The sequence below is a fragment of the Parasteatoda tepidariorum genome, chromosome 6 (genome assembly GCF_043381705.1).
Source record: "Parasteatoda tepidariorum isolate YZ-2023 chromosome 6, CAS_Ptep_4.0, whole genome shotgun sequence".
In the NCBI taxonomy this organism is placed as follows: Eukaryota; Metazoa; Arthropoda; class Arachnida; order Araneae; family Theridiidae; genus Parasteatoda; species Parasteatoda tepidariorum.
Window position 1 is genome coordinate 45,387,087 of NC_092209.1, and position 12,332 is coordinate 45,399,418.

Here is a 12,332-nt window from a genome sequence, read left to right on the forward strand (position 1 = left end):
AAACTGATCTCCTGACCAAACTATTGGGACTACATTTCTAAGATTGCAGCAACCCCCTGAATTTTGAGGGTCAAAAAACTAAATCTGACAACAACAAAAAAGTATACTTATTCAGAGAACGTACAATTTTGTGTCCGATTTCGTAGCTTAAAATATAGTGTGGACAATATTCGAAGTCACCCTCTCAGACCAAAGATTGTAAACTAGTACATACAAATCCGATCATTTGATTAAACGTTTTTCCAGGTGTTTTGTTCATTTTTTTCTGTGCACTATGTATTTAGATTAATCATGAAATATTCCTCAATAAGATGCAAAATTACAACATTCAACAATATTTATTTCTTATAATTTCAATCAATATACATTTTATCAATTTTGTGAAATGATTAAATAATATGCATGGCAACAATGCAGAAATATACAACTTCATCTATATGAGATCATAGATAAAATTAAACATCATACACTATCTACAACACATATATCAATAAGAACACAATTGGTGGGAAAAAGACATGTATGCATGGCCACGCTCTATACTGTTCAAATAAAATATTAAATACCAAATAGAATCAGCCTTTCCCAATACAAGAAAATTATATTTGTAGGAACAATAAACAAATGGGAAAAAAGAAAAGAAAAAACTTTACAGAAGGAGTTCCCAAAATGTGATAAGTCATGTTAATTCAAGTAAATATTCAAGTTGAAATATACTTTTTATATCAAGATTAGAGAAAGCATTGAAAAAGGAATTTCCTTACTGAGGTGGCAATAAGCACCGGATGCTTACAAGACAACGTGTACCGACCAACGTGCGTCACACATTAGACATAGGAAAAAATTAACAAATTGCAGCTTTTTCCTTCACATAATAGTATTACAATCTTAAATAAAAACTACATCTAGCAACAAAGAATAAATTTAAAGAAACAAATGAAGACCAGAATACAAAAACAAAATTTATTTCAATCACAAAAATGCAATTGAAATTCATTTGAAGAACAAAATTATACAGGCTTCTAAGTACTTGTGCTATAGTAAAGTTGAAAATAATATTAACTCACACATAGATTATATACAATATTTAATAAATTATCTTTAAATATAATTTTGAATATGAATTTTTTTAGTTATCATTGAGTATAAATTGTAAGAAACTACAGAGATATGAAAATTGTAAACTGAAAGGAACCAATGATTTTGAAAATAATCCAGGGAGATAATTCCAACTAAAAGTACTCATTGCTGAGCATTCAGTCATTTAAAAAAGAAAAATAAATGAAGACATTTTTTTTACTGTAATTTTTATTTTGACATCATAAAAGTAGATATATTGAATTAAAAACTGTTGTTTCAAAAGTTGTGTAACAGTTTCATCTTTTTGTAAAAAAAAAGTCTACATTTTATTTTAAAAAGTATTAAAACAGATTTAATAGAACAGAATTGAAAAAGAAATGGAGAAAATTCTGTTTTAAAAAGCACATAAAATACTGAATAATATCTAACGTAAATACAAAAATTAAAATAATCATTGTTTGTGATAATTTTCACGAAAACAAAATATATAATGAAACTTAAGTTAAAAAATAGTTAAAAGCTATTTCATTGTTAATTAAAACAATTAAATGTAAGTCATAAATCAATTACCACTTACAGGCCCATAAAATAATAAAAAAGGCATTAAAAATTAAATTATTTTCAATCGTAAAATTTATTTTTTATGCCAAACAAAAAAAAAATTTAATAAATAAAAATTGTTTGTAATATAATATTACAGAGCAATCCAATTTCAAAAATAACTTAAGGTAAACAATTAACAACAAACAAAAGGAAAAACATTTATTTTTGTAGCAAAGTGGGAGGTATTTTTGAAAAATTTACAGTTTAGTTAAAATATCAGTAAATACATAAACATTCTATCCAGTAATTATGTATTTCATACATTACAGTAAAAACTCCAAATTATGTTGCATGGGAAGAACTCACAGGGTTTAACAATATCATACATCTGGTGTTATAAGAAAAATTATTAGATGAATTGCTTTAAATAATTCCCTACTGTATCTCGATTTGATTACTTATAATATTTTCTAACATTTACATAGAGAAAGTAAAGAAGCAAGAACAAATGTATACACATTGTGAAGATTACATAAATAATAGAATATCAATTGAAAAGCACACACACAGCTAGAATCTGCAAAGAAACTCATTAATGATTTTTATACAATGGTGTGCATCTTCATTTCCCAAAGTTAATTTATTTGGGTCAAAGTTTTATATAGGAATTCTTTTTAATTAAAATTTATTTACACTTTATCAAGTTTCTAATGGTAACCATGTTATAATGACACTGTTCTGTAAAACATTTCATTGATCAATAATATGAGAATGGAGCTGATGAGCAAATGAAAATCAACTTCAGTCAACTGATGTATGCTGAAGTTTAAAAACATAATCACAATAAGTTAAACACTCAACCTGTACTTAGAGTTAGTAATCCTGACACGTTTTCCATTTTTTTCAGTATCATAATCAATGGCATGTCTTTCACTAGAATGGGATACTTTTGATTGCACAGCTTTGGGTAGCTCTTCGTCAGCAGCATATATTTCTTTCCTCTCCAAACGCATTACAGATCCATCATCAAACTCAATAACATACAACTCACACGACTGTGATCCTTTAAACATGCCATTATAAATCTCACCATCAGGCCACTTTACTCGCACTTTCTCATTCATTTGAGGTGTGCCCGACTCTGTGATGCTTCTACTGACAATATCTTCAGGCAAAGTGTTTGTTGAATGGGAGTTGTCATCAAACAGGATAGAATAATACTCTTGAATGTATTTAGAGATCACATTAGCCCAGTAATATCTTTTATTTCGGTGTTTAGCTATGACTTTCTCTCCGACAGATATACTTGTTAGCTCTCGTTTAGGTGGCTTACGTCTTGCAGCAGTGTGCTTTGTGCATATCATGTGGATGGGGTCCGGCCAATCACAAGTTTCAAAAATCACTCCGGCCATGTAGCCACATGTGACATGGAATGATATGAAACACTTTCCAGACCGACATTGAACACATGCTCCCTTTGGCTCTTTGGTAATGGAGGTTTTAAAACAGTATCTACACTTTAAACGTTGGCGAGCAGACGTAACTTTTGACACGTTAACAGGTTGCTTTTGAATGGTGTTTTCAAAGAAAGTTTCAGCTATTAGAATTGCACAAACTGCATGAACCCAGCGACCATCAGTAGTTGGTTTAAGAGCTCCACCTCGCAAGACGCATAAACAACACTCTGCTTTAAAAGCTTGTGCTGTACACCGTGTGCAAACCCAAGAGTTTAATGGCAACATTGATACACCGTAACAAGTGGCATGAACAGATACTTTGCATCTTGAACATGTCAAAAGTGGAGCTGTACCATCCATTCTTAATAAAGAATTTGTATCAATCATGCAATCACTATTTAAAGAATTACCATAGCAATAAGCTGGCATTTTGACAGCACTATAAGAAGGCACATGAACTGGTTCTGTGGGAAAGCTATTATTATGATATAAAGGTGAAAACACTACACAAATAGCACAATGAGGTGCTACGCTAGCTAATCTCTCATTGAATGCGATTTCTGCATCAAAATTTCTAGGCTCATGCTGCCAGAGATTAGTAAGATGTGTAGCCCACCTAGTATCCAGGTTACTTATTCGCTTACTTTTAGATTTTGTTCCAGTATTGGGTTCAATTGGTGAAGAAAAACTAGTAGAACAGCTTTGACTAAGTTCATTAAGATTTTTTTCTTCAAGGGATATTTCAGCCTCATTGGCAACTACAAATGGATCATCAGACACTGATTCATTCAATACAACTGTCTCCACTGATGAATCACTTGACATAGCAGTATGTTTTAAGGACTGTTGAGATAGGGGTGAGCTATCAGGGGGAGAACTCGAACAACTTTTTAATTTAATTTTCAAACCATTTCTTTCACAACGCCAAGTTGGAGTAAAAAGTGGATACTCTACAGGAGAAAGTTCGGTTTTTAACTTCGTATCTTCCTCTAAACTATTTGATTTTCCTGACCATACAGTGTCATGCACCATGTCTTTTGAATCAAGTGTAACAATTGAGAATGAACCTGCATTTACAGCTTCTTGCAATTTAGGATAATCTTCAAATAACTTTATTTGTGAATTAAAAGCTTCTGTAGTTTGAATTTGTTTCAATTTTTCTTGCTTAATCTTCTCTTCACGATCCCAAAATGGTTTTAGCTCAGGTGGCTTTTCACCAGCAACAACTGATTCATTTAGAATAGTTTCATTTGGATAAAAACTCTTAACTTCTTCTTCAGGCTCTGACTTAGTAACAACTGTGTGCTTTAAATTTTCTTCTTCAAGTGAAGTATCCATGGTGACTTCTTGTTCAGATTCAGAACTAAGAATTTCTTTTGTTGCATCAATTTCAACTTCATTAATTTGCTCCCTATTTAATTTGACTTCAAATTCATCTGTTTTGAAATCTTGGGAAGAGATTTCACTAGCAGTTAAAATAATTTCTTTTGGTTTTTTCTTTTGCTTTTTGACTTGCTGAACTTTTGCTTGATTTTTCAAACGTTTTTTGGAAGATTCACTTTTAACAATTTCGTTGACATCATAAAATTTAGTATCTTCATCACTATCAGCCACATTTGTTTCGTATTCGTCATCTTGACTACAACCTGCTTCAGCAATATCTTGAGGTTTAGCAATGGGATGCCTTTTTATTTTTTGTACATCTTTCAATTTCTTTCTCTCTCTTTGCGCACAAAGTGCAAGTTCTAGCTTCTTAGGGGCAGGAGCTGCATACTGACGAGCTGGGTCTTCTGGGTGAGAACCTATATCTTTACCAGCTTTCCACAACTCGTATCTCTCTGGTTGAAATTTTCTTACAAAAATATCCATGCAAATTTTCACACAGTCATTTCTACAAACGCAGGAGATAGATCGCTTTCCATATTCAACCCAACGTGGCAATGCAAAATTGGTAGATTCTGCAATATTATATCCATGATTAAACCCGGAATGATAGGCATATGGAAATGTTATCATGAATTCTCCTGGTTCTTGAGTTATCTTACTGAAAGGGATTGAATATTGTTTCAAAATATGAGGTGATATTATGGTCATTTTATGTCTCAAAAAGGCAGGGCACTCAGAATGGCTACCATGGAAAAAACCAGCAGCTAATCTTTCCAATCGTCTCCCATGTTCAGGTGGAATTACATACCAAGATTTGGGAGCACCATAATGGACATAATTAATACTATACAAATCCATATCTTCTGTATGCCATGCAAATGTAGTTTTCCACATACCAAAATATAAGTAAGCAGTATTTACTCCTTCAATTTGTATCTCATAATCTTCTTTCACCAAATCTAAAATAGTATTTAGGCGCTGGATATTAAATTCATTTACACCAGTATCATAAAGAGATCCAGAAACATCAGCACCATAAATAGGTGAATTATATGTAATATTTTTCCAATACTTTCTCTCCAAATCTTCGTAATCAAAATGGTTCGGAGTTCGAAATTTGGGACTTTCAGCCATCCTACGAAATTCTCCTACAGTCAAGCATTTTTGAGAAATATTTAGCTGTTGATATAATCCTTGTCTTCCAGTGACCATTTGGGTAATAGGGCTAGGGATAACAAGATCAATATCATCGTATCCATTTCTACGTGGTATCCATCCTTCAGGAGGAATGATTTTCGCCAAGCCAGCTCTATGAGCACCCTGTGATTCAATATATTCAATGTATTTAGAGAAATGTTTAAACTCTTCCATAGTAGGTCGAAAGACTTGTATTCTTGGAGCAGAATAGGACATCTTGCTATTGAATTAAAATACCAGTAATACCTGAAAAGAGTTACAAAATATTGAAATATGGAGTTGAGTATAAATAAAAAAAAATTTACAAATTAAATAATCTCTATACACAATAAATATTTTGATGTACATAAGATTCAGTAAAATAGCACTGTGAACAAACAGTTGCACTTTATGCATAGAGGTTAACGAACTGTAGGATGTTTGTCACCATTTCTGAATATGAAACCTCAATTTCAAAATTTTTGTAACAAGTTATTTTTTTTAAACATTTTCCTTGTAATAATCACCCAAGCAGCAAAATGATTTGGGTCTTCATTGAACCAATATTCATGAATCTTAGCTTAATAAAGTTTCAAATAGCCGCTATTTTTCCAATATTGGCCATATATAGAACAGACCGATTCACCCGATACTTTATGGCCATTTTACAAGCAATATTCATCTTCTATAGAATTGTTAGAATCACCATATATTTTATAATCATTTGTAAGGCAATATAGACACTATATAGACAATTCTAAGACCAATATTAAAAAATCTAGACATCCTAATATTGGTTCCTCAATGCAATGCATGTTCTCATATAGGACCCACATTGAGCTAATTTTGAGCAGAACTGTAGCCAAGGTAAAATTGTTGCAAGGGATATTTCAAAAGTTTTTAGCATATACTAACTAGTTACAATAATTGAAAGTCTATGAATTAATAAAATGATGTTTACCCCCTGTTTTAGTCATGAACACCTTTAAGATTTTAAAAATTGCTATTTGGTACTGAGCAATTCTACCATTTATACAGATATCATATTTGCAGACCTTACAAGCATATAACTAAGTTTTAAAAAAATTCGAGCAGTTTTAGTGATTTTTTAAGAAATAAGTTAATGTCATTTATACTTTCTGTACTTTTTAGTAACTTTAAAAAGTTTAAAAAAATTAAATACTAAGTGTCATGAATCATGTTAATATGTTCAAGATTTTCCACTTTTTAAAATAATTTTTTATTTATTTACTTATTTTTGTACTACTGAGCATAATTAGCTGTGTTTTGCATCAATTTTTTTTATAAAACTTTGACATTAATTTTTTATTTATATTTACAATTTTATGTATTTATACTTTTTCTTTACCATTTGCCCTAATATGTTAATCGAGAACTGATTATAATTTATTTTTTGCTAGCAAAATATATATACTTAATTTATTGAGTACACGATTAAGCCGCTTTAAAATAGTTCTGTGTTCTCCCTAAGCGTTTTTAGAAGGGCGGACCGTTCTGCCTGCCCCCTGATCCCTATAAATGCACCCTCTTTGTAAAAATAAGCTGCTATCCCTTAAAAACTCAATTCATATTCTATTTTTAAGAAAATTTAATTAACCGCTAAAGTAACAATTACACACAAAACTTATCTGTGTTTATAAGTTTAACTAAGATTATAGTTACTATTTCAAATATTTACTTTGTTAGGATTATCCCCAACTGATTAAATTTTTATAAGCTTTTCTTTTTTCTAGGGGGTACATCAATAAATTTTTAAGTGATTTAAAATTTTAAAATTATTTTCTAAATAAATAATTTAAAAAAAATGTGAACCCTTACATGTTTATTTTCTAATTATTTTCGGAATAAATCATAGAAAAAAATATTTTAAGGTGTTAATCAAAAAATATATCTTTATACACATATTTTGTTAATTCTATTTTTCATTTATTTATTTTTTGAAGAAGAAAAAAAATGTATGCACTGAGATTGTCTCTTAGCATGTCTTTAATTATTACTTATAAACTACAAATTTTTCTCTTATTTAGATAATGAGTACCTATATAATATACAGTAACCTAAAAATTGTTGAGGATCAAATTTAGTTATTGCATGATATTACACATTTTGATAAATTTTTATGGTTTTAAGTTAGTGTGATTTCCCTTTTCTGTGAGGAAGCACCCTGTCCTTTTTAATTCCTACAGAGAACGTAGATAGTTTATAAAAAAAAAAATTTCTAAAAGAGGCACTTGATTGCTCATGATGCTTTGATTGAAATTTGGAAATACGATTTTAATAATTCTTTGGTACTTTAACTTACTAGTTATAAAAATATAAATTTTGTAAAAAATTCTAAATTAGGTTTATTGTTTCCTAGAAAGAAATTGTTTAAATTATCACTGTTTGGCATATGACTGATAATTAGATATGAATTATTTTTAAAAAAAGATACTAAATGTCTCATCATAATGTAATGTAATAATTATCAAATTATAATTTTAATTGTAACATCAGTGATAAAATATGTCTCTAAAAATGAAAAAAATAAAAATTGTAGCATTTGATTTCATTAAATTTCTCTACCTAACAATTCATTCAGAAATAATGTATTCATAGAATTTATATTAAGATAATCAATAATAAAATATAATCGAGGAAGCTCAAGTGTCGTAACAACTTCAAGGTTTAAATAACAGTATTGTCAAAATCACATGGAAAAGTTGCACATTAATTGAAAAAAAAAAAAAAAAAACTCTTAAATTTACAATGAAATCAGCATGTTATTAAGTAATTATTTAAATGCGTGATTTGAAATTCACAAGTCATTACAAAATTCCGAATTTTTAAAACCACATGGAAGTGCGTTGCAAAAACTGCCCAAAACAATGCTTGTCAAAAAGTGATTATTTGAATATAAGGTTTGAAACTTGCGTGTCGTAATACTTTCGTAAAAATATGGGATTTTCAAAATCACATGGAAAAGTGTTGCAACAACTGCCTTTAAAAACAACAATTAAGATTTACGATGAAATTTGCATAAATAAATCATGTTAAAAAGTAATAAATGCTCAATTTATAATTCACGAGTCATAATATTGTAATAAGTGTATCATAACAAGTTATAAATGTAAACAAAAACTGAACCATTACTTCAATTTATGATGAAATTTGTAAAAGTAAAGCTGGTTAAAGTGTTTTTGAAAATCGTGCATTGTACTGTTGTATTTAAAATAGCTTTTTTTTTTTTTTTTTTTTTTTTTTTTTTTTTTTTTTTTTTTTTTNTTTTTTTTTTTTTTTTTAAATGTGGAAATTTGTAGCAATAAATAAACATTGAAAAAGCATTTGAGGAACAACATTGATTCATGACCGAATCTATGCATCAAAAAGTAATGACCCGAATTTTAAAATTCAAAATTTTCGACTTTTTGTAAAAAGGAAAATCGTTTTCAGAATCTCCCTCAGGTCGCACATCAATCACGCGAGCTTCAGATTGCCTATTCAGGGGTCTGTTTAGAAGAAATTTGGGTCCGTTAACGGACCCTTCACAAAATATCTTTTCATAAAAACGGACCCTTCACAAAATATTTTAACTTATAAACGGACCCTTCACAAAATGATTTTTCTTTTAATCGGACCCTTCACAAATTTGTTTATCTTCATTATTATTTTGTTAATTGAATAAACCCTTTCCAGGGCAGAAAACAACAAAGATGGATGTAAACGAACTAAATTTTGTCTTCGGCAGACGATTCTTCCGTTATTCGTCCGAAATGAATATTCTGCGTTCAGCAGTATAGGCTAAATACCAAATATTTGTATGTTGCATCTCTAGTTTAGAAGCAGAAATTGTTGTTTATTTTTTAAAATTAAATTTTTTTAATTATAATTTTACAGTGTTGAGCATAATCTTGTATATCTTTAGAATTTAAAAACTCCTTGAAAAAGTTTTTTTTTGCAATAACGGACCCTATTTGCACAAATTCAAAAAAACGGACCCTGGTTGAAAGAATGTGAATAATTTTTTCACAATTTCACAAAAAACGGACCCTTCACAAAATGTCTGGACAGACCCCTGCTATTTAAATAATAATTTTTTTGCACACTTTATTTGTGCCGATCTCATCATAAATTTATGATTTTTTATTTATTATTATCACTTTTTTTTTTTTTTTTTTGCAATTCTTTCATTTTTTCAACTATTTTTTTCGGCAGTTATTTCCATATATTCCCTAAAAAATTCTGATAATTTTAATACGACATGCGAATTTTAAAATGCACATTTGACGCACTTTAATCATGCTGAGTTCAGCATAAATTTAAGTGATTTTTTTCTTCAACTATTCCTATATTTTCCCACGTGATTTTGACAATATAGAAAATAGGCCGAATATGTTAATTCGGGACCAAATAGCAACACTGAAACCAAAATTTCACTGCTATGCATATATTTTGCGGAAAAACGTATTCATTAAACACTAAAAAATAATACCCACCAGAAACACTTTTGAAAATGCTGTGCTATCATAAAAACGTCCAAAGATAATACACAAAAGCGAATCAGAGAGAATAATGACCGATCTTAATTTTTGAAAAAATTTTTTGAAGCTTAACATCTCAGTTTTACTGTTACCATACATTCAAGATGGAAAAAAATTAAGTCTATCAGAAATGCTCTAAAAAGTTAATTTTTCCTCTTCTTTCTTTTTTTTTTTTAAAAAAAAAATGAAAACAAAAAGGATCTTTTTTTGAATGAGCTTTTTAAATGCAATGGATGGATTTCTTGTGCTGGAAATTTCAATGTAACTTACTCATATTTTTAGAAGAAGAAAAAATTGCTATACAATAAAACTTATAATTAGCATTCATTAAAAAATATGCTGTGTTCCGTTAAAAATGCCTATAAAAAGAAAAGTTAATTAAAAAGAAAAACAGAAAAAACAAATTGTACTTAGCTCCTAAAACAAAACTTAAACACTAAAATTAAAATTTCTCTATGTTACTAGTTATTTATACTACAGCACAAGGAAAAAGTGGCAGTAAATGAATAGTATGAGACAATCCGTTAAAATATTGCATTTTAATAAAAGCACCAAAACTGTAAAAAAAAAAAAAACTTTTCGATTCTTATAACTAAAAGTGTCGAAAAAATGATGAAATTAACTTATCTAAATATAATTTTTAAAAAACAACAACTTGTAGTTCATTATAAAGAAATCTAGTTTATATTCTTCAAATTTCGTTTTTCTTTATGTCTTCTAGAAGATAAATTTGCAAGCCATGTGCAGAAACATGGATTCCAAAACTTAAAAGTTGTGTACAAACTCTTTCTTAAAATAAACAATACTATAATACAGTTAAAAAATACGATTTTGTATATTTCTTTATCATATCTATTATCTAGAGTGAATTTTTGACAAAAGGGTCAAGTACTTGTCACATCCTCAATTTTAATGAAATGCTATTGCAACCTGAGAAATACACAAAGTGGCGGGAAACGCACATTTTTAAACTGCTCACTATTCGTAATTTTGATTTAAATTTTTGTTGCTAAAGAGATCTTTTTTAGTAAAAAAGATAAATAAATAAAAAATAAAACATTTACTTCATAAAAATCTAATAATCAATAAAAATAAATAAAAGTACATTTACAAATAATTATTTAATTATTTTATTTTGAAATATGATGGGTTTGTTTTTATTTTAAGATTTTGTTTATACTGCATAATTTTTCTTCAGTTAAAATAATTAATTTGAATTTATATTACTTCATATGTATTACATTTTTCCTCACTTTCATTCTGTGAGCATTTTTTTATTAGAATTTATTTTAAAATAAACTTTTGCATTGCATGATATAATGATTAAAAAACATTTTTTCTCAGTTTCTTTTTTTATTTCTTTTATTATAGCAAACAAACTAAATAAAAAAATAAATAAATAAAAACACTCAGCAATTAGAAATAACAAACATACAAATTAGAATATGGATTTAAAAATATTAAGGTCAATTCTAGGGATTATATTAATTTAATTTTAAGGAACAAAAAAATCAACATCATTCCATGAGTCATTAAATTATAATCATTATAAATATATATTAGGAATGCAAAGAATAGTGATTTGGTCTCAGGCAAAATAGCAACATTTTTAATTTAAAATAAAATACATCATAATTATTATTATTATATCATTTATTATATATCATTTATATAAGTTTAGTTATTATTGAAAAATAATCGAATCTTAGCTACATTATTGGTATAGTGAAAAAAAATTTCTTAACAGAAATGTTTAGGTAGTGATAATTAGAAATTATAGAAATATTATAATATTATTTGAACAACAAAAGTGAATACCTTATCCTTTAAATATAAATATGCTTTTAATACTGATAAATTATGTTTTTACATAAGGATAAATAATGCAGAGCTCATTCTAGGCAGAAAATAGGGCAGGGTGCAAAAGTTTAAAAAAAAGGGCATTAATATTCTAAAAAGGCAATAATTTCTTTCTATGGGCTTTACGCGTTCTATTAAAAAACATTGTCAATTTTTTTTTTTACTTTACTAAAAGTACCAAAGCAATCATATTAATTACTAATTTTTTTAATAAATTAACACACATATCTATATCTATCTATCTATCTATCTATCTATATATATATATATATAACAATTAAGATTTACG

The 12,332-nt window shown here is 28.3% G+C and overlaps 1 protein-coding gene across 1 annotated transcript in view; it reads right to left on the minus strand.

Annotated features, from left to right (window-relative positions):
- Positions 1-319: 319 nt before the first annotated feature.
- LOC107442880 (lysine-specific demethylase 4A) overlaps positions 320-12,332 on the minus strand; it is an 18,441-nt gene continuing 6,428 nt past the window's right edge. Inside the window, exon 2 of the mRNA XM_016056552.3 lies at positions 320-5,909. Within this exon, the coding sequence (XP_015912038.1) occupies positions 2,472-5,879 (3,408 nt within the window). The 5' untranslated portion in view covers positions 5,880-5,909 and the 3' untranslated portion in view covers positions 320-2,471. The remainder of the gene's footprint in view (positions 5,910-12,332) is intronic.